Consider the following 23,954-nt stretch of genomic DNA (forward strand, 5'->3'; position numbering starts at 1 on the left):
GAAAGAACTGCATATCATCTGTTATGAGCCAGAGCAGACGTGCTCATCCTGAAAATCAATGGGTCACAGTTGTCACGCTCTCTGAACATCTGAACAGGCGTTGCCGTAAACTCGCTAAATTGACAGGTGGATCTGGAAAACTGTTCCCATGGATACCTCTGTGACACCAGCTGTATAAACCTGCAGTACTAAATATTCTCTCATACTCGCTGTGTTGTTATCATGGCAACAATAACGCTGTTTTAACAAACAGAATGAACGGATGCGAGATGAAGGCTGGGCTGGTAATAATAGAAAAACTATGACTGGACAGGCAGACTCTCTCTGTTTCCTAGATACGAACTCTACCTAAAGATTCAAACCCATGTCTCATTGTCATTCAGCACACGGGTCACCTGTAGTGAAATTATAGACATTAACATTTGTATTGTTATCTGCCAGGGGTGAAATCGTGGGAAAAGGTCAATGCCCTTCAGACTGCTGACATTAGTCTGGAGACAAGGCGACGTTCTCAGCCGTGTAAATCTACTACTGCCCGTCTACAAGGTTACTGGTGACGCTGCTGTTGAACAATATCCCAGTCATGCAGGGTATGAATAGAGGTTTTGGTTCCTGGTCTGTTAGTTGTTCTCCAGGGTAAAAAGAGGACAAACCATTTAGTGACAATTTGCTCTACTCTTCTCATTCTCTATAAATTACTCAGTCAACCGATTCCCCCCGGGAGCCAGATGAACTGCAACAGGAGGCACTCTGACTTCTCATTCACACACAGAATACAAAGCAGTGTCTCTATTGTGTGTGGCATGTGCAAATTACACTCTACCGTACTGTAAGTCATTTATGAATGGTGTCAATTTTGTTTCCCAATGAATAAATAAATGAAGATTTTAGGGTTGTGTTCAGTCTTATAGCCTAATATTCAACGTCCATCTCGTCTCTGTCCCCCAGACACAAACACGTAGTCGTCTCAGACAGACACATCCATCCACATTCACAAAGGACATGGGTCACGGGGTGGGGTGAAGGGGAGATTCTGTTATTATGTGGGACCTTTCTTTAGCCCTGCCTCATTTCTTGAATATTCCACATTCTGCTTGAGACACTGACTTCAGCTTGAAGAAGATCTGGCTCCAATGCTGGACTAGCATGTGCAAAATTTACCACGGGGGTGTCAGGAATTTCAATCTTTGCTTCCAAAACAGACGGGCAGCTTGGGTGCCAAAGTGAGGAGTGAGCAGGATCCCACACCCTCTTCCTTCTGAGTACTCCATCTTTTCATTTGGGTTTAGCGTCTCTCTTTAGTGAGACATCTTGTGTTATGTGAAGCTCCTGCTGTCTCCTTAAGTTGAAGCTTTGGACAAGGATGCCAACAGTCCATCAACAAATGTTGCTTAATTTTGGGGAATTCATGTGTGCCAGTGCTAATAGTGGGAATGCCTGAGAAAAAGTGAACAAGCGCAGCTCCCAAGGCAGGGACGTATCGCAGGATTATGTTGGCTGCAACGATCACAGCAGCGCTGATCTGTTTTGTGGTGCAACGCTCTGGAGCCTTGGCCCTCGGTACAGCATGTTGGGACGAACGTCTATCGCGAGCAGGGAGAAACAACAGCTGTGTGGGTGAGTTCAGTTGACACCTCTCCTGTTTAGATTTATACTCCTGGTATTGATAGAAGAAATGTTGAAAGTACTGCAGAGGTTGTTTTGTCTTTAAAACATGTGTGTCAGAACACAAACATTCCTACAATCCTAAATATCAAAAACAGTATCTTCTGGGTATAGTTGGTACTTCTGATGAGAAGTACTGTAATATGACATTATGACAGGGCAAGTTGGCCAAGTAACAAGAACTACTTCCATAAGGCACAAATGGGAAAACGTGATGATGCTCAATATATGTCTGGATATTATGTTTACACATGCAGAGCGCCACACTGCACAGTGATCAATTTTATGACGTACGATCATCAGTCTACAACTAAACAGTGTTTGTTCATCGCAACATTTTATTTTAAATCAATTTTCAGTACCAATTTTGAGGGGATTAGAATAATTTAAAGTTTATGTCGGTATATCTAAACTTAGATAACCTAGTTTGTATGCGTTTTTAGATTTCAACATACACTTTTGCTTCAGTGATACAAAAATCTATTATTTTCTTGGTTGGTAAATATCCCAATTTGCCCAAATGTTCCCTTCTCTATGTGGATACACACCATGACATACTTTATACTATAAACTACTCTTACAACTACTGCTATAAGTACTGTTCTGCCTTATGCTAGTGCTCAGTGATAAACAAATACAAAAGAAAGAAGAAGCTGCAATCAAGTGAAATAAAACAAAACAAGTTTCTCACATAAGAAGTACCCGATCTAAAGTAACAGCAGAGAAACAGGAGGGAAAAGACAGCCACTCTACAGTATGAGTGGCAAGGTGAAGTTGGCCAAGCAGACAATACAATGCACTGTAGCAAAGGTGCAGGAACCTGGCCTGTGCTTGAGTGGGTGTATCTCAGGCTGAGCCCAAGTTTTTTGTGGGATGCCACAAGGACATCAGTTGGAGCTCACCCAAGTTCTTGTAGTAACGACTGCTGCCCTGCCAGATTGGCAGAGTTTAGCTTCATCCCAGTAGAACATAAACGTAAGTATTATGTTTTATACTGAATTTTAACAATGTGATATTTTTCCAATAGCCATGGAACATTTCTCAGCACTATTCTGTGTCCTCCACAGAGAGGTCAAAGGTCATGGTCAGCTACAGAACATTTTTCTTTAGCGGTAGTTTACTTTATTCTCCACTCCAGCAGGGTGGACATGAAAAAGGAAGTCTCACATTTAACTAGAAATATGTTTATAAAAACCAACAGACCAAGGATGAAATAACAAAAAGGTGTCCTACTAAGGTCACATCTGTACCCTGCATTCAATAATGCCAACACTATGCATTTAGGACTGTCAATCGGGGTGGGTGATATACCGTTGTTAAAGACTATATTCAAATAGTAATATCAAAATATAGCGTGGTTTTCTATCAACTCATGTTTAGATAACCAGATGGGGATGTCTATTTGTATCTCAATTGATTAAAACGCTGATAAGTCACAAGCCTGGAAATCCAATATGGCAGGTATAAAGGCATATCTACAAGGTTGGTATAAATGCCAAAGTCATTTACAATCTCATAGTATACATTGTCATATTGCCCAACCCTTACTGTCAATATGCAATCTTGCTTATTGATTGTCCATATTGATTGCCTAGCTGTGCATTAGGAGCTGTGGGACTTTGCTGTCAGATCCAAAGAACTCTTTCTATTGGAAAATGTTGGTTTGAAAGTAGCCATGTTTCCAATAAGGTCCAACGAACTGATCTTAGTAGGTCAAAGATCCTGCTGACCACCATGTGAACTTGTCAGCCAATGATTCATCCAGTACCAGCAGCCATCTTGCAGGCCAGACATTTCATTGTATTGTTTGTCTTGTGTTCTCATTGTTTCCTTCATTCCACAGAGTTAAGAACGGTCTCCATGGTCGCACATGACAGGGTTATTACCATGATTGACCAGCACACCTTCTAATAACAGTCATCCAGACACCCAACACAAATTCGGCGGACATGTTGGAACGGACATCCACTCATTTACACATGTAGAAATGTTGCCACTTATGTGCTGCTCATATCAGAACCTTAGTGTATACATGTTGTGTACTAAAGCAGAAACCTTTGAGAGAAAATAACACAAACCACTTTAACTTCCTTCATTGCAGAGTATTGCCAGAGTGATTTGTTGCTAAGGGATCATGTTTTATCCAGAAGCAGCTTGAGCCTGCGTCCCATCACAAACATGAATAGGAATAATGAGATACTTTGACAAATGTAACGACAACTGCAGAGTGACAAAAGGACGGAAGCCGCAGCTATTGAGATGTTAAATGCTGCAATGGTTACCTACCTGCCCCTGGGATTCAATCTGTTGAACTGAGAACAAGAGTCAAGAACACATTCTCACATTCAAAAACCTGCAAATATTCAAGAGTTAAACTATGCTGTTGTAAAGCGGTCAGTACATTTGTGGTTGAAAAAAAAAAAGGGGAAATACTACAGAATAGATTCTCTGTATTTTACTAGAGGAACTTTTTTCATAATAGTTTAAAAATGTTGGTTATTTTAAAGCAACAATTGCTAAATATTCTCTTTCAGCTTCTTAAATGAGACGAGTCACTGCTTTGCTTTGTCATGTGACAGTAAACTGAATATATTTGGGTTTTGGACTGTTGGTAAGATCAAACAAATGTATCACCATGGTTTCTGAGAAATTATGGCAGTTTAATATCTTATAGACTAATAATAATAATAATAATAATATATTAGACTTGTATAGCGCTTTTCTTGTAACTCAAAGACGCTTAACTAAAGATTATTTGGAAGTCTTTGAAATAATCAGCAGATTAATCAATTGTGAAAATATTTGTTAGTAGCAGCCATAATAATAATAATAATAATATTATTATTATAATAATATTGTTATTATTAATAATAATAATAATATTATATATTGTTAATAATAATAATGTTATTATATAATAATATTGTATTATAATAATAATAATTAATAATTTTGCCTGTGAAATCTTTACAAATCTTGTAAGAATAGAATTCATAAGACTGATAAACGGCATTTGGTGTTTTATTTTATTCAGCCTCACAGCCCTTCCTGATCTTCGGCCATGGGAAAGCTATTCACCGGATGGACCTCGATGGGAAGAACCAGAGAAGGCTCGTGGTTGGGGTGGGAAGCTCGATCCTGCTCGACTTCCACTTCAGAGAGGAAAGAGTTTACTGGGTTGACAAACCCACTGGGGTCATCTACAAAGCATCAGTGAGGGGAGCACACAGACAGGTGATAACGACTACTACGTTGTAGAGAACATAACTGGCTCAAATGGATTCCAGTCCCTGCTATGAAATGTTTTAAAAATGTGTTGTCATCTAAATGCAATTGGAAGTTTATTTTTCTTAAGATTGGCCAATTATGCATTGGTCAGCGGTTTGATTCATTTGAATGTTTGATTTCCAGAAACTGTACTCATCGGACAAACATATCTCGGGCCTGGCAGTGGACTGGATTTGGAACAGTGTATATTGGACAAGTGAAGAAAAGGGAAAAATCAAGACAATGGATATAAATGGGAAAAATGAAAGAACTCTTTTAAGACACTTGACCAAACCGAGTTCTATAAACGTTGACCCAACTAACAGGTAATCCATTCTGCGTTATACCTTCATGTTTCTCACGATGGCACTTCTTTCTGATTAAGGAGGATGATTCCGACACAGCTCCTCCTCACACATTCCTGCCGTGTTGTTTGTGTGTTACAAAATGTTTCATCTCCCTCCATCAAGTATGGCTGGCACAGAGGTGCAAAATGACGGGCTGTCACATACCACCAAGTTTTGTTTTCACAGGCCACATACCAACCACCATTTTATTGCATTTTGGTGGACTAGGTTGACAAGTGGATATGCAAATGTAAACGATGGCAGTGAAGGAATTATGTTAACATTTTTGGAATAAAATGCCAAGAGCATGTTTCAAATGACTTTTCACTTATTTTATTATACACGTCTGTGGGGTGTCTTACAATTTATTAAACATTACTAAAAATATGACTATAAGGTTAAAGGATTATGAAGCTACTGATTTGGGGGCATTCCTGTTAGTATTCAAATGAGAAAATGAGTAGAAAGATCTAACTTAAAAAAGGTTCAATGTGTAATTCACAGCCGTATTCCACCTCTACTACTACAGATGTAAACTCATCAGTTATTAAAAAAGCCAACTATAGTATGTAAATATCTTTAGAAAAAGCAGAGAGCATTGAGATTTCCTAAAGCCCATTCTCAGTTCAAAACTAATATTTTGCAGGTTTCTTTTTTGGCTGTCTGGCGGGATGACTCCAAGCATCCAGCGGTGTGATGCGACCGGACAGATGAAAACTACACTTCTTAAGATAGCAGAACAACTGGAAGCGCTATCGATCGACCGAGAGGAGAAGAGACTGTTCTGGGTTCAGTTTGGTCTACAAGGAGAAGGTGCCATTGCCTCTTGTGATTACAACGGGAACGTACAGCACATCATAGACCAGCCCCTTCGGTGAGCATATCGTTGTATTCCCATTACTTATATACCATTTTATGTTTGTTGGCAAAATGGGATAAAACACGTTTTTGTCTCCTTCAGTTCTCCTTCAACGGGGATATCAGTGTTTCTGGAGCACGTGTACTACACTGATGCTGCATCTCGGGTTATAAAACAAGTAAACAAGTACACTGGTGGAGAGCCGCTGAACGTTAACGTAAAACAAATGGCAAAACCCCCAAACGCTGTGAAGGTGGTACATCCCCTCAACCAGCCAATGACAGACTCCCACTCATCATATCCAGGTTACAGCTCAACTCTGACATTTAGAGTCTCTCCGTTGTATTACATTTATCAAAAATAAATGTAAATGCATCTGAAATGACGATGTTTTAGTAATGCATTGGCGTTAACCCTTTCCAACAGGTTGTGATGAACAGAGCGGAAGTTGCGTGAATGTGTGTTCCAGTGTAGCCGAGCGAGGGACGTGCCAGTGCAGTCACGGCTTTACTCTCAGTAACCAAGGCACTTACTGTGAAGGTAGGTATCCATGTCATTAAATCAATTAAATAAAAAGTAATTCAAAAATATGTTATGAAATATGAAAATATGTTGCTTGGAAACAAGGCAAGCCACAGCATTGATCGTTTACCGTTTTAACAACGTTGCATTGAAGCTCATCATAAACATATCCATCCTGTGGCCACACATACAGTATTAATAAAGTATGGCAATGTATTTAAATCATTAGTCAAATAAGGTTATATCACTACATGTGTCCGTGTGTGCCATAGATGTGAATGAATGTGCCCATTGGAACCACGGCTGCTCTCTTGGTTGTGAAAACATCCCAGGATCCTATTTCTGTACCTGCCCTAAAGGTTACGCCCTCCTCCCGGACAGGAAGACATGTGGAGGTACAGTGGAAACATGTGTGTTATTGATATAACTGATTTATATCCTATTGAATCTATTCTCATTTCTGAAAAAGCCTTACTTTTGATTCCATTATGGTATTATTAGTAGAATCAACTAGTCATGGCACACAGAAAACACTTTAACACAGAAAGGTTGCATCACAATATGGCCAGCAGTGAAGTCACAACGTACCAGCTGTTAATGGTGGATTGATGGATTCATTGGTGACCTGTCCATTTCCCAAACGTCTGCATTTCTGAAACATTCTGCTGTTAGCCGAGCAGCATCCTTGTTCAGCGAAATAAGAAATGAGAATGATGTCGGTTTTATTCAAAGAGTGGTAACACTTGCACTTTGTTGTGGTCAGCATAATGAGAGCAGCTCTGGTTTCAGATCAGATCTTCTTCTTTGTGTGGTGCTGTGAAAGGTGGCATTTGTCCCCCAGACACTACTTTGACCCGACAGAGCTAATAAAAAGCCCGGGTCATATGCTAGACATACTAGACTAGACTTATGGGAGCTGCCGATTGTGTGTTAAGTTACTTGGGTCAAAACACTGACACTTGTTGTCGCTAAAGGTCTAGTTGTGCCGAGACTGAGGGGCTGCGTAAGCATTATGGAAGCAGAGATGTTATAAATTAGTAAACATCTTTTAGGATAAGCCATTTATATCTGTTTGCTTTCAGACAGTTTTCTAGAAAGTATGGTCAAAAGTATTATACTAAAAGACTTTTGTTGTTTGTAGACATTTTGATAGTTTTAATAGTCCAGGAGTTCCATCCAGCTGTTCCACATCAGTGTGTGATTGCTCGTTACGCTCTGTCATAATGCAGGTCTGTTGTCTGCTAACAACACATTCATTTACAGATACCTCAGACAATCTATGTATGTATTACAGTCATGAGGGAATATATAGACAATCTTTATTTTAGTTAAATAAACTGGTATAAATAAGGATTTGGGAATATAACTTTCTTTTGTCTTTGTAATTTGCCATCCAGTTGACCCCTGATACCATAGTGTCCACACAGTAAATACATTTACAACATAGTAAAACACATTATGGCAACATCCTAGTCTCTTCTATGCTCACAGCTGTGAGGCCATGAGAACAAGGAAGGTTCACAGACTCAATAATATGAGATGACGAGGTGACATGCGGATACATATCTGGTCAGCAGCTTTGTCCGTCTAAGCTGTTTAGCAGACACCGTGTGCCAAGGTCCAGGAAAGAACAAACATGCAGCCAAATGGCAGGCTGGACAACAGAGATTACATCATCTCAACAACATTATGAGCCAAGTACAGCATCTAGTCAGTGACATACCATAAAAAGGTGCAACGCTAGAAACGACACTCTTTTGCCCGTTACTACTAGAGAGAAGTCACCGGTCAGAGGCACAGCAACAGATACGGGAACTATTTCACATCAGACGCATATCTGTACGGCCCGCCTCTGGCCATCACAGGTACAGATACCACCCTCCTGTGAGCTAATATCACATCAATCTTCTGTGTGGGCTGTGACTGCATTCTCATCACACGTTCACTAAGTTGTGATAGGGCTGACTTCATAAAAGGGATTTTACTAAGAAGTTGTTGTCCATCTTATTGTAACGTCACTTTGATCTTCAATGCGTCCCTTAATGAACATTTGTATAATAGGACATTTTAACTCACTTAGCCTGAATTCCCCAGATTATTGTTCAATGGAAATAAGATGTGCATTTCCTTTCCACAATCAGAGATCACACCATGTGAAGGCAATATCACCAAGTGTGGCCATGGATGCCTTACAACAGAGGAAGGTGCTGTCTGCGTGTGTCCAGAGGGATCTTTACTGCAGGACGATGGACGAGCCTGCACTGGTACGGACTCAGATTATTCCAAAAGTAAAATCCTGCTAATATTCACAATCGTGTGTAATGACCCTATTACCCACAATGCCGTTATTTTCTCATTTGAAGTGAAAATAATTTGTCATTTAGTGTTTAAGTTTTCACAAACACACCAGTGTAGAAAGTCTGCTATACACTGACATACTGCATCATGTGTGTCAGATGTTTGGTCATTTGATTGACTCAGCAACAGAACAGATATTGTTCAGTGTACTGTATTATTTCAAGCCAATGTTGGTTTAATATGTTGTAGGTAAGAGTTGGATCAAAGAGGTTATAGTGAGGTCAGATGGATCAGAAGTCAGCAGTGCAGTAAGCAGGTGACTCTAAATGAATTAATCACTTTTGCAGTAATGCAGAGTAAGATATCATTTATGAAGACTGAGCTTTTAGTAGAGCTTTTAAATTGCCTGCCTTAACATTTGTCAGCGTAAAGAGGTATTTCATAGCCTATGATTCATCGAACTACAGTGGACCGCTACAAAACGCATTCATATAAAAGTCTTAATACTGAGGAGCAGGTACAATTAGGAAAGAGAAACGGCCCTACACTTCATACACATACTGTCTTAAAGTAATAAAATATATGAAGTAGTATTAAATCAATATGCTGTACGAGTCCTGTCAGAAAATCTATAGACACAAGTGTATCTGCGCGAGTACGTTGAACACAGTTTGTCTGTTGCAGGCTGCTTGTCTGCAGACAGAGGGGGTTGCAGTCAGCTGTGTACTCCTGTCACCCCTAGCAGGTGGCAGTGTGGTTGTCTGCCTGGCTACCAGCTCCACCAAGATCGCATGCGCTGCATTGCCTCTGGTGAGTCATACTATGGCAAAGCAGTCAGCTGATGCAGATAAACCCAAACAGATAAACAGTCTCTGTCCATCTAATCCTTCAGTTTATTTTACTGTTAATCTTTCACAAACACATTTTGTATAAAAAAAAAAGAAAAAAATGCAAATTAGGTCAAATCAAATCTGATAATAAAATGATGTGTTTGTACTCTTCAGGTCCACCACCTTATCTACTAGTTGCCAATCTAGTGAATGTACGACAAATTGATCCTGATGGCACTGGGGATCAAACCGTTGTGGAGGAGCCCAGAGGAGCAATCATCGCTTTGGACTACGACCCTGTCCAGAACAATGTAAGAAAGTACTTACAGCTCCTGAGTGCAGTTTTGTTTCAGATTACAGAAGCAGATGTAGTAGACTATGTGTTATACTATCCTAAGGTGTCATGAGTCCAGAGTAACAGAGTTTAGGGAGGCTTGGTTCAGATTTTGTTGCAGACATCCAGAGACACCTAGTGGACAGACACTGTAATGGCTGGTCGGGTTCACCAATGTTTAAGGAAAAGCAACATTTTCTTCTTTATTATTATTATTATTATTATTATTATTATTATTATTATTATAATATACAATAAATATATTTTTATACTCCCATCCAATTTACATATACTGAATGCATTTATATTTTTTTGTATGCTCTTCAAAAGGTGTACTTTGCTAGTACAAGCCAGAAGACGATTGAGCGAGTAAATTTGAACAGTGGTTCGAGAGACGTTCTGGTCTCTGATGGTTTGGACTCTCCAGAAGGGCTGGCCATTGATTGGATCCACCGCAGGATGTACTGGACAGATAAAAGGTGTGTGGTGATTGCACTGAGTTGCAACATTGCATTAATCAAGGGTTGGAGGTTCCAACTTGTTTTTATTATTTATTTATTTTATAACCTTTATTTAACCAGGATAATAATCAATAATCAAGAGTGTCCTGGCCAAGAGAGGCAGCAGCACAGTTACAGACAAAAAAACAATCACAACATTAATTAAAACATTTACAGACACAGCGGTCTGCTTCAATGTCTTTAAGAGTTGCTTTAAGTCTGTTCAGAGAGACCAGCTCTCTGAGCTTCAGCTCATTCTGCAGCTGGTTCCAGGCAGCCGGAGCAGCGTAACTAAAGGCCCTTTTCCCAAGTTCTGTACGGACCTTTGGGACAGTTAAAAGAAACGATCCACTACATTTCCTACTAATGTAGATCCTGAGGTATTGTGGAAGAGTACCCAGAATAGCTTTATAAATAAGGATGTGCCAGTGTTTCAGTCTACGGGTGGTCAGGGAAGACCATCCAACACGAGCATATAAGGTGCAGTGGTGCGTCAGGGTTTTGAGGTTTGTTATGAATCTGCCCCGTGGTCGACGGTATCCAGAGAGCTGAGGCACTGAGACGATGCATTCATATAAACAACATCTCCAAAGTCCAGCACAGACAGAGACGTTGCAGAGACTCATCTCTTTCTGGCCTCAAAAGAAAAACTGGACTTGTTTCTAAAATAAAAACCTAATTTTATTCTTCATTTTTTCAAAGGTTCTAAAATGTTCTAAAAGAAAGAGAATCGTCAATGATAACAACAAGATATTTGAACTGAGACACAGATTCAATCTCAGAACCCTGTGAAGTGGTGATAGGAGGGAGGTTCAAGTGTTTGGGTTTTGCTTTCGAGATCATCATGAGCTTCGTCTTTCCAGCATTTAAAACAAGTTTCAAATCACGCAAGTTACATTGTACAATGTTAAAAGCAGTCTGGAGCTGACGAAGAGCCTGATGTGGGGAGGACGCAGAGCAGTAAATTACTGTGTCATCAGCATAAAAATGGAAATTTGCATTTAAAACATTGCGATTAAGATTATTTATATAAATGATAAATAACAATGGTCCTACAACCGATCCCTGTGGCACACCCATGGATACATTAAGAGAACTAGAAGTTATACCTTCTGCCCACACACACTGTGATCTGCCTGATAAATAGTTACCAACAGACAGCTTGATCTGAGAGACCTGTACTGTCTTTGTGACACTAAGGCATGATCTACTGTAAAAGACTTGGATAAGTCAATAAAAAGTGCTGCACAATGTTCTCTATTGTCTAAGAAATATATTAAATCATTTACTACTTTTAATGGCGGCCGTTGTTGTGCTGTGTTTTTTCGTAAAACCAGATTGAAGGTCAGATAAAATATTATTAGTCGTTAAAAAGTACTTTAGTTGTTGACTTACCAATGATTCCAGCACTTTATTTAAGACAGTTTGGAGATGGGTCTGTAATTGTTTAGGAGAGTAGGGTCACCCCCTTTCAACAGCGGGAGAACAAAAGCAGATTTCCAAATAAGGGGAATATCGTTCGTCTCCAGGGATAGATTGAAAAGATAGGCCAGGGGCGAGGCGAGGAACTCAGCTGCTAACTTTAAAAAGTATGGCTCCACGTTATCCGGACCTGCTGATTTTCTTGTGTCTAAACTTTTAAGTGTTTTATGCACCTCTGAGACTTTAAGGATTCAAAGTAAAGGTTTGACCCGGCCAGACACGACCTTCAGAGCGAGCAGGCGCTCCTTGAGGTATGTTCTGGGATTCAAACAAGGAACCAGAGGCAATAAAATGTTCATTAAAACAACCAAGCTTTTCTCCCTTGTCAGAGATTTGAAGAGAGTCTTTGACAATACAAGGTGGATTTTTATGTGAGACACCACTTCATCTTGCTTTTGATACTTAGGTCATATTAGATTTCATTAAACCTTAACCAATCCAGGGGGACATCTAAACACACTAAACATTTTTAAAAGTTGATTTTTATGATATATTTAAAGAAACTAACATTGCTAAACATGATCAAAATGTACATGTTTTTGTTTTGTTTTACACTTCTGTATAATTCTGTCCCCCAGCCAGTCAACTGTGGACTGCAGTACCCTGACTGGACTGAACAGAGAAACCCTTGTAAGCAAAGGGCTGGAAAAACCAAGAGGAATTGCAGTTCATCCTTTGGCAAAGTGAGTGTGGCTGTATGGGTCTGATAGTTTCAGAACTTTAAATGAACCACAACTCGCCCAGAGGCATTTAATCTGACAGCAGTGCAAACAGCATGTGACACCTGGAGGTTCTGTGGGATTAATACATCTGCCGTGCCTAATTTAAAATACTCTTTTACTTTTTGAGGAAGTTGTTCTGGACTGATATAGGGGCCCAGCCTGTCGTGGAAAGTGCTTCTTTGGAAGGAAAGGACCGTGCAGTCATTGCTAGCACCAACCTTGTGTCACCGAGCGGCCTGACCATCGATTTCACAGAGGATCGTCTGTTCTGGTGCGACCAGAGGAGGGGCCTTGTGGAGTCTGCTGCTCTGGATGGTTCAGATCGACAGGTCCTGTTAGAGAACCAAGTAGGTGAGGCTGGTGTGACACACACACACACACTCACACAAATTAAATAGTGCACTGTATTTGTTTGTTAATGGGTACAAAGTAAAACAAAAACGTCAAAAACTACAGAAGCTGATGAAGTGCAACTAAGTCCAGTAGATGCCGTCCTAAGCCCGTCTAAGTGCACCTTAGACCGACTAAAAACAGAGACAAGTCTGACAAAGTGAAGCTAAGCCTGACAAACTGAATTTAAAATGTCTTGAAGCAGCGATAGAAGAGGATTAAATAAATATTTGCAGTTAAGGGCCTATTTCCTTGAAACATCATTCAAATGTGTTGAAATCCCTCTTTACCATCGTCCTTCACAATCCTTAGATAATATGAACACAAGATATACAATAGTTCTCACCTTGAAACACTTGGTGAAGTCTTTCCCTCCATTCTGATTCCTGCAGCTCGACCTTTTGACCTTGCAGTATTTGAGGACAGGTTGTGGATATCTGATCGGGAGCACCAGCAGCTGAGGAGCGTACACAAGAGGACTGGCAGAAAACTGCAACGCATCCATAGCAACATGGTCCAACCAGCATCCATTGTGGTGGTTCATCCCCTCGCTAAACCAGGTACAGACAGACAACGGAGAAGCAAAACTCCTGCACATTAGATAAATGCTCTAAGATACGTTTAGGCCAGCTGCAGCAAAACAAGTCATCTTAAGAAATCATGATTATGCTTCAATTTGTCAATTTGCATCCTCATCTTCAGGGGCAGACGTTTGCCTTCACCTGAATGGAGGATTGTGCCCAGGTGTGTGAAAGCAAACTGGGATTCGCTCACTGCTCCTGTCTGTCACGCTACAGCCTGTCAGCTGATGGAAGAAGTTGCTCGCCGGTCGATGCATCGAATGGAACAGCAGGTGATTAGTTTTAAGCAATCTTAATTAATACACTTATTTATAAAGATAGTACAAACCTTTATTGATCTCCAAGTGTAAGTATATATATATTTTGTGTACTCATGAATGTTAACTGTATGAATTCATCGTGTAGAATCTGGAGATTTAACGTCTCTAAAAAACAAAACGTTCAACGATGAGCGTACACCCCTGACAACACTTGGACGGTCAACTGATGAAGTCGAGGCTGATCTAGACTCTGACTGAAGGCAACGAGCCGACTCTCTTCACAGACAAGATGGTTTCAGGTAACAGCGCAACAGAGAAGGTTATTGGTGGTTGTCCCCACGAAGATCTTACTCTAACTAAAGGTTATAATTCTATGTGTCCCCTTCTCTGTCAGACCAGAATGAGTGTTATTCACCTCGCTGTGATGTAAATGCACAGTGCCTGCTGAGCGCTGGCAGCCCAACCTGTCTGTGTCTAGAAGGTTTTACAGGTGATGGACAGCTGTGTGTGGGTGAGTGTTTCTCTTCCTGCACTACAGATTTAAAATATCCTGAGAAAAGCGTATTTGATACAGAGACACTTTTATCTCACTTCCAGTTGCAGTAACTTCTTCATGTTGGGATACAGTGGGTGCCAGTGGGCATAAAGGGAATTGAGTTTTAAATACAAACATTTCACAGGTAGAGCTGCTCTGGAAGCAAAGATATGTACAATATTCATGGCAGGAGCTAAAGCACAAATGCCTAAAACGTAAGTCTAAAAATGTAACTTTTCAATAATAAACAATTCTGGCAAAAAGTTAAAATGCCTGATGGCTATTTCATGGTAAATCTATAACCCTGAAGAAGGCTGTTTGTGCCACTACGCCTGGGTCGTTAACGCAGCTCTATTTTAACATGTACAAGCATTATCTGTGTTTTTAGAATTTCACCATCTGATTTATTTATTTTCCATGTTACCTACCAAAGAGCACCTCCATTACACTTGTTTGAACCTTTTCTTTTAATTCATATTAATATCTCCTTTAGAGACCAGTTGAAGTATTTGCTATTTGTGTCTGTCTGCAGAGGTCAGAGGTCACGTGTCAACTAATGATAGATAACAATTCTTTCTCCAATGCATCAGAGAAATGCAGGCGTAGTTATAGCAAAACTGTCTGTCCCCATTGTTCTTTGTTTGACCACAATGCTTAGAAATATTAATACATTCATATATTTAATGAGCTGGTAAACTGAATACTGTAAAAATGTAGGTCTCTTTTCCTTTTTGTTTTAGATATCGATGAGTGTAAACGGGGTACGCACAAATGCGACAAAAACGCAGAATGCCAAAATGCCTTGGGAAAGTATGTCTGCGAGTGCCGGGCTGGATACCACGGCACCGGGAACACGTGTCAAGGTGTGCCTCAATTATTTACTGCACATGCAGTTTTCAGCACCATGGTTATTATGATTAGAATATAAGAACAGCTAAGAGGAAAAGTGTATTTGATCCTCAGGTGCAACACTAATACTCATCATTACTGTAATATAATCTCTTTTATCACCGAGTATTCTGAAGAGCGACTATGATTAAAAAGATATTAATAAAAAAGGTAACAGTGCCATACTGTATAGTCGTCCAATTTAATGAAATGATATCCCTAATCCTCTCAAGAGTTGGAGACCACATCGCCATGGGTGACGACCAGTAGCCCTGCTGATGTCACCACCCGGCACCACAACAGTAACTCGGTGGAGAGTTGCCCCTTCACCCATGAGTCCTACTGTCTGTACCAGGGGGTCTGCTTCTACTTTCCTGAAATGGAGTCCTATGCTTGCAAGTAAATAACCCCTTTACCCCTCAGTATGACCCAACAGTTCAACCGACATCTTGTGTACGTAAACGTGGCTTGCTTTCCCAAACTGACATCATTTGATCGTCAGGAGTTCAAGTATAAGCTGCACTTTTAGTGTTTAAAATCTTCGGTTGTACTTTAAAATATGCAGTAACTCAAACTGTAATCAGGAGCATATTTAACTGATCTCTGGAAAGTATTATCCTTTTCAAGCAGCACTTTAATGCACAGATGTCACTGAGCTCTCCTACTACAGCTGACAGCCAGTAGAGGTCACCATTGGTTCATGATTAACACTATTGCCTCATGACAAAGTGGTTATAGGACAAAAGGATTCTAAATTGAACCTTTTTGTATTTATACACATATGCAACATAATCGTATCTACGAACAAAATAAGTTATACATTTCAAGCAGAAACATTTTGTGGATGTCATCTCAAATGATGTAGTTATATCAAGCTCTAATAGCAGCTGTACAGGAGACATTTAAATCCATTTTAGAATTGGAGTACATCCTTCCAGCTAATGTTTTCTTTTGTGATCATGAAATACATAATCATGCCGTTTTTCTGTTACAGTTGTGCATCAGGCTATATGGGAGAGCGTTGTCAGTTCAGTGACCTGGAGTGGTGGGAGCTTCAGCAGGCTGAGGAGGAGAAGAGGAGGAACGTGGTCATCGCTGCCTGCATGGTGGTCGTCGTTTCCCTGCTCTCCATCGCTGCCTGTGTCACCTACTGTTACGGGTGAGATGAGAGGAGGAGAAGTTGTAAATGATGGTCAAAGCAAAATAGGTCAAAAAGGAAAATAAGACTGAAAGATAAAGTCAAAAATGAAAGGAGACGCCAAAAAAACAGCATAGTAGGGACAACGGATGGAAGAGGAAGATGAGCTGCAGAGGAAATGAGACGAGACAGGAGGGAAAACTAATCAAACAAGAAAATGATATTTCATTTACAGTCAATGATGAAAGTGATGTGAAATGTTAAAAAAAAAGGGACAAGGGGGAAATATCCTGCCTGCTGAAGTTCTCTATAATCAGCCTTAAGGACCAATTCAACCAGTTTACTACATTCTACATGGAGTAAACTGTCCAAGTGGTTATACCAAAATATTGTACGATGCAAAGCTCATTTTGTCTGCATATAGCAACATAATGTCCTCTAAATAATGCATATGGGTGCTATTCCAATGGAGAGTGCTGTTATGGGTGTCGTAGGCTTTTCAGTCGTATAACAAAATTATAAAAATCTGTTATGATTTATCGGCGCGTATTTTAACGGTAGATGCATTGCAATAATATAAGCAGTGTTGTGTTTAGTCTTCTGGCCACTGGAAGCACAGGGCAGCACAGATGGTCAGGGAGAAGCTGCTCCAACAATGAATGAGCTCATAGCATTTAGAGGTGTCTATCAAACCCAGGATGGCATGAGCCGTGTAATGTAGGTGTCTCAGCATGACAACAGGGGGTCAGGGAGCAGATCACATGTGGAACGAATGGCAGCATGCAACCCTGGTTAGCTGAGTGAGGAGCATACGTAAACTACACACTGCGACCCCTCCTCCCTTTTATTTCCACCTGAGCTGTCTCTAAGTAGCTGATTTGTTTTACGGTTGTTTGCTGGCTTATGGACAAGGCTGTTGGCATTCTGCACTCTTTTGACTCACAAAGCACACCCCTCCCCTCCACCTACTACATCCTAACGTTTGCACTCTTGGTTCCCCTGTGGAAGTGGCACGCTTTCAATTACATGCTTGGTTTAGCTTGTTCTACAGCAATTACACATAAAAATAGGTCATTTCTCAGCTACAGAATGGAGCCGGTGAGGTATGACCCCAGTGGAAACGCTACATGGCCGCCAATAGCTCTGCCTCAAATTGCCTTCTGCACTTGACTGCAAGTGCACTTGCAGAGGAAACTAAACCACCAAACTCAAAAACTGTGCAACACACAAAGTATCATACAGTACACAATGATATAGTCTAAAAAAAAAACACAACTTGCTCCTCATGCCGTGGCTTTTTTAGTTCAAACATGCAAATAAATCCACTAAATGCATAGACACACAGCCCTTGGGTAGTTTCTCTTTAAACCCAAATATATCTTTTCAGCAAGTCGGTTAGGCATCAGGTCAGAAAATAATTTCTATTTAATAAATTAGTTTTTGTAGAACGTATGTTTAAGCCGTTAAATGTGCACTGAAAACAGATTTTGCATTGCACAGGTCAAATGTATATTTGGGCACCACCTCCGTGACTTGATAACCATGCAAATGCCATGTGAGCCTGTGAATATTTACATGTTAATGTATGTGATAGTAGGTTTGAGAACCCTTAGGATTCAAGATCAAGTGATCATCAATTACAATATTGCCTGTTTGCTTTTACTGTCTTCTACGCAGAACCAGAAGATTCTTTCACAAACAGCCCTCAGGGGATAATGTGAGTGAGACCAGCGTGACAGATGAGAGCATGTCAGAGACCACCACTACCAGTGTGCCACGGGTAAGACCATCTCCCAAGCTCTGTCATAAAGACATCTTCGAGTAAAGGAGGTCATCCAATGCACCGACATTAATCAAAGTAGAGCCATAGCTTTGAATCCTTGTGGTCTTTCTAACAGAATAGTTAACCGTACAAACAATACACAGTCAGGTAAGTTAAATCCAACTAAACTAATACATTCTAAAGAGCAAAAAGCTAGTATTATGTAGACTTAAAATGGGTGGTTTGAAGACACCATGATGACATAACAAATGGAGCTTTAGTTCTAAAAAGTCATATTCCTGTACATAAATAACTGTATGAATCTGCAGTTCTACATGGTGGCAGAAAACGGTGTGGAAGGATTGGTCCTCCCTGCCATGGGCTGTCCCAGGAGAGCAGTCTGTCCATCCTGCTCTTCAGAAACAGGTACCTGAAACTGATGGAAACCCGCTGGCATTCATCTTTGCACACAGTATGGACCTCATTTTTTTTTTCTTGTTCGCAATTTAATTTCTAAATTATGATGCGTTTTTTTTTCTTCCAGGTGACAACCCTGTGTCTGACGAGTCGGGGACGTTGTCCCAACGCAACAGAGGATATGAGTGCTCCATGGTGTCGGCTGTTGCCGTGGAGATCACGCAACCCACTGTCCATCACTCAAATCTGTCACTGTCGAGCTCGTATACTTGTGCGTCATTCAAGCCGCTATTGCTCTCCCAAAATCCCAGCCAAGAGTTCGACGCCTCCTAGTTTACCAGAGAGGCCGACACAGCTGTTACAGTTAACAACACACAAACTGTAACATCTGGCTGATGGACGAACTGCACATTTTTCATTCCAAAATGAAATACCTCACAAGTGAAAGAAATGTCATAGAAGCTGTAACCTAGTGCATAAAAGGTTATTGGTTGCATTTTTGTAATAAACAAAATATCTGGTTTGCTACTCGCATCTGCAGATTTCTATAACACTCAATGTATTAATGCCATGCCAGTTCATGAAAGCTACTGTAAAAACACAAATATCTGGTAGCATTACCCAGATTAAACGATTTGGAGCACAGAAAATGATTTAGATTAGGAGTGACAGCAATTAGTTTGACACGCTGGCTAGTTAACATGATAAAAAGGAAAAAAGCGTTGTGCAGAAATAGTGATGAAAGGTAAAAGGAAACTAGTTAACACACAAGACTGTTAAGTAAGGCGCCATGTAAAATACATGTATACTGAAGCCCTGTGTCTTTCCTACAAAGTAGATTTAAAGTATATAATCTTTATCAAGTGTTGCAAAAATATAGAAAACAAATCACAAATACAATTCTATTCTATTTGTCTAGAATAAATACTAGGACTTTAGTCCACATTTTATTTTCAAGTCAAGTCAATTTTGTTTGCATAGCTCAGAAGCACACATTTACCTAATGTGCTTTGCATGTTTCTGTCACCATGAGAATTTGCTTTGCTCAGGATGGGGTTGCCGACCAAAATAGTTGTACTCCAAGGAATGTTTTGAATATTTTCATGCGTTTCAGCTACCACTGAATAATTGACGTTGGTTACCATCTCTAAAGGGATCTCAAACCTCATATCAAATGGTGCAAATTCTGTTTGTGCTGCCTCTTTCACTAAAGCAAACAATGATTCTGGCGTGACCACTGATGTGTCAACATGTTTCATCCGTTGAATAAACTTTGAGCTACCATCGCAACATTTCTTCCCCAAATTGCTTTGATTAAGCTGGTGCAGGAGTGTAAGAATAGAATAGCTGCTTGCTAGTGTTATAAAGGGATGCATTTTGTTTAGTTGTTGGGAACTGTTATGTTTTCCCCATTTGTTCTTTATTTCATGGAATAGTTCCATGTGAGAGGTTTTCCATTAAGGGTATTGTAAACTCCATGAGGGTCTTTGTTGGGTACAGTGTGACATTTGACTAGACTCAACGTTACCTTCAAATTCAGTGTCAAGCGGAGTTAAATAATGTGTTGCTCATCTTGGCAATCAGCTCAAATGAACAAAATGTGATGTAGAACATTTGAAAACTGCAAATGCACCATAATTCTGCCTGATTCTATCAACTGTGATATTGTTAGCCAATTGTATATTTATTTTTATAAAAAAATATATGTTAACTTGTGCCAGAGCTCTATGTATGCATTTAGAAATAAGGGGAAGGTACACTGAGCTGGACTGCTGATTGACTGAAATAGATATCTTGGTTTGGAAAGGGAAGGTCTCTTGTTATTGAATTCAGTCAGAGTTTTCATATCTAAAACAAGCAAAACAATAGTTATAACTATTTGGAAAACACAACACCCTTCCAGAGTTTTCATTCACACTATATTCAATTCTCCAAGTACGTATTATTTTCAGCCATTGTGTACTATAACTGGAATTAAAAAAAAATTGCAAACTGAGGCTTGCTTTTATGTCCATCAATAAAAACTATATTTCACAAGAAATGTGCTTTGTTATAAACGGCAACCCATTTGGCTTCAACCTGAGTTTACTGGACGCATACAAAATATCATTACTAAATGTTTGCTGTTCTTCTTTAACAAACTGTTTTCCTTGCAAAAATACACCTTTGCAATGATATTTTCTTATAATTGAAAGATTATTTTGGCCATTCATAGCCTGTCTCTGTTTCGTTACACCCCATCACACTCTTCTTCAAAGCTCCATCGATGATGCTTTTCTATCCTCCACCAAATCTAACGCTCTAGTGATGTTGGTACGAATGCTGCAACCCTTCACCACCACCCCATCTGTCTATTTCTATTTCTATCTCTAACTCTGTCTGCGACTCCTTCTCAAGGTTGACTAGGAATTGTTAATAGAAGGGCCCACAGTCTCTTTGTTTCGAGGCAATGGCAGAAAACAAAGCACTTTAACTCAAAAACCATCAGGGGCCACATCGATATTGATTTTCCTGGCAAGACACACTTATCTATATATTGGCCTTCATTAGGGCTAACAGATAGGTTAGGGCACCACTCTAAACAGCAGCAGTTCAGCCTTCAAGTAAAGATGAAATTGGGCGCAGTGTCAATTTATCTTGTATTACTCCTCAATTGGGGCAACAGGGGGCAATAGAGTCACATACACTGTAAGTAACAGGGGCCTCAAGGGGCCTCAGTTGTGTCTTTTTTGTAGGTGCCATTGTTTGAATGATATTATAAATATACACTCAGTTGCCAGTTTATTAGGAACCCTAGATAAAACTAATGCTGTCTAATACAACAGTCCTGGATTTGTATTATATGGTTGTCATTTAGCCCAACCTCCCTGATACAAATGGGCTGGACAAAAAAATAATAGAAATATGCAAGACACACTGCATCCTCCAATATGATAATCAAAACCTTTCAAAGACAGCTTCAATAAAAGTTAAACTAGCTTTAGCTCTATTGTATTTATTTACTCATACTCTTGTTTTTTTACATTGTAAACTTCTTCTGTGCTGAGCCGATCCTAAGCATCAGTTCAGATCCAAGTATATTTTAATGCTGTTATCGGCTAAAATGAAATCTAATCCTTTCTTCAAAAGCTTCCCCCAGAACAAAGACACATTAGTCATGTTTAAATTGAACTTGTGGGTCCAAGCAAAATTCCAAAATGTACAGCTCTCAAAAAGAAAAAAGGCGAATTGTAGTTTCATAACCACCATCTTCACCAAATGTTCTTCTCAGGTCATTTGCAATTATGCACCAAAGCTATGGAACACTTTACCTGCAGACATTAGGGAGGCAAGCTTGCTCAATATCTTCAAAAGTAAGCTAAAAAACATATCTTTTTACTTTAGCCTTTTAATAGTGATATTTTATATCTCTTTACTTTTAATGGTGATATTTTATATCTTTTTATCTTAGCCTTTTAATGGTGAATTATTACTGGTTTAACGTTGAATGTGTAAAGGTAACAGATACATTTCAGAGTGTGTATTTTTAAAAAACCTGAGATCAAATAGACTGTTTTACCACGGGAAAGAGGAAGTTTCTCTGATAAATGTGTATTGGAGAAAGACTGGCTTTAACCGAAGGGAGTAAACCAGTTGAAGGGCCACAGGGGCCCATTGTTGATCTCATAGCTTTCAAAATATGGCCCTGATAGTTTAAAACATTTACAAGAATGGTGTGATGAATATGATTTCCCGGCAGTAGGGTCGTTAAGTACGGCACAGATAGGGAAACTAGGCATGATTTCCAATGTTATTTTATACTATTTAATTCTGCTATTTTAATTCAGCTATTTTTATACAATTTTAATTCTGCTATATTATTTTAATTTTGCTATTTTTATAATGGTCCTTCAGACTCATTTACATCATCACTGTGATTATTGTACTGTAAACGCTCTTATTCTGTCTAATCTTGTACTAATTGTTATGTTTTTGCTGTGAAGCACTTTGGGCTGCAATTCTTGTATGAAAGGTGCTCTACAAATAAAGCTTATTATTATTATTATTATTATTATTATTATTATTATTATTATTATTATGTGTTGTAGATAAATAAAGTTTGAGTTTTGGCTTCAGATGTTGAATAATAAAAAAAATAATAAAAAGGGGTGGTGCAAGGGGTTGAATGTGTGCACTATGTGTAGTAAGAAAAAGTAAACAAAAATAGTTGAAATGTACCCAAAGTTAGTTTAAATAAATAAATAAGCATGTTTAAAAAATGATAAAGGAATGGGAGATTTTTTTTTTAAGTACAAACAACAAACATACAAGTCAATCCTTCTCTATTAGCTAATTTTGGATTTTCTTGCCAGATGGGGTAAGCTTTGCTTTATCGCTCACGCCTCCATCCCAGCCCGGAGGACAGCTGATGAGGGCTAAGAAGGGAATTATCTACCCACTCAAAGGCTTTGCTCTGATCCTTCAGGTCAGTATTTTCTCCCTCCAGCTCTTGAGCAGGACAGAGGAACTCTAGATAGCAAAGATTTGGGAAGATTTAAAATAAAAAAGGGAGGGGGTCTAATGCATGTATTGGACATAGACACATGAGCCAGAATCTATGGGTGCACCACAGAGGAGGAAAAGTCCCAAATTTGCGAGCTGCTTTGGTTGTTGTGTCTCCTGAGGGGTTGAAGGTAACATTAAGTTTTAAAGCCTGGAACATACTTCCCCTAAAGTGACAGATAATCCCAAATTAATGTACATCAATGAACATTACCCTTACTCCAACTTAAAAAAACATGGCTTTAAAAAAATGTCTGGTAAAAGAGAACATTTTAAGACATCATAAGACAGTAAATATATAGTAGATACATTTGTTTTTATTTATAAATAAATGACATATACTGTAAGAGAAGTAGAGCTAATTAACGGTCAAGAAACTAATATTTCAGAAATGAGTGATTAAAGTTGCACTTGCGGTTTACATGCTTCATATGATACTTCATTGGAATAATTGCAACTGCATTTCACCAGAAATGCTTCGATAGAATTAAAACTGTTAAAACATATTTGTCGTGCCCACTTTGTTCCAGCAGATGGCATTAGTGTGCAGGGAAAACCCCTTCATAAAAAGTCAACTTTGAGAAACTGTAATAGATACATTTATATTATCAGTGT

The 23,954-nt window shown here is 39.4% G+C and overlaps 1 protein-coding gene across 1 annotated transcript; it reads left to right on the forward strand.

Annotated features, from left to right (window-relative positions):
- Window positions 1-1,448: 1,448 nt before the first annotated feature.
- On the forward strand, window positions 1,449-19,293 carry egf (epidermal growth factor). The gene is given in 25 exon segments (XM_029441042.1): window positions 1,449-1,617; window positions 4,700-4,899; window positions 5,077-5,258; window positions 5,926-6,153; window positions 6,241-6,443; window positions 6,565-6,678; window positions 6,933-7,055; window positions 8,802-8,924; window positions 9,643-9,768; window positions 9,963-10,099; window positions 10,453-10,601; window positions 12,683-12,787; window positions 12,954-13,177; window positions 13,609-13,776; window positions 13,919-13,950; window positions 13,952-14,069; window positions 14,203-14,312; window positions 14,314-14,356; window positions 14,452-14,568; window positions 15,333-15,457; window positions 15,716-15,879; window positions 16,475-16,639; window positions 18,296-18,398; window positions 18,710-18,806; window positions 18,925-19,293. Coding segments are annotated over 25 exon segments (3,489 nt in total). The 5' UTR covers window positions 1,449-1,490; the 3' UTR covers window positions 19,131-19,293.
- The last annotated feature ends 4,661 nt before the right edge of the window (window positions 19,294-23,954 follow it).

Source organism: Cottoperca gobio, chromosome 10, assembly GCF_900634415.1.
Source record: "Cottoperca gobio chromosome 10, fCotGob3.1, whole genome shotgun sequence".
NCBI lineage: Eukaryota > Metazoa > Chordata > Actinopteri > Perciformes > Bovichtidae > Cottoperca > Cottoperca gobio.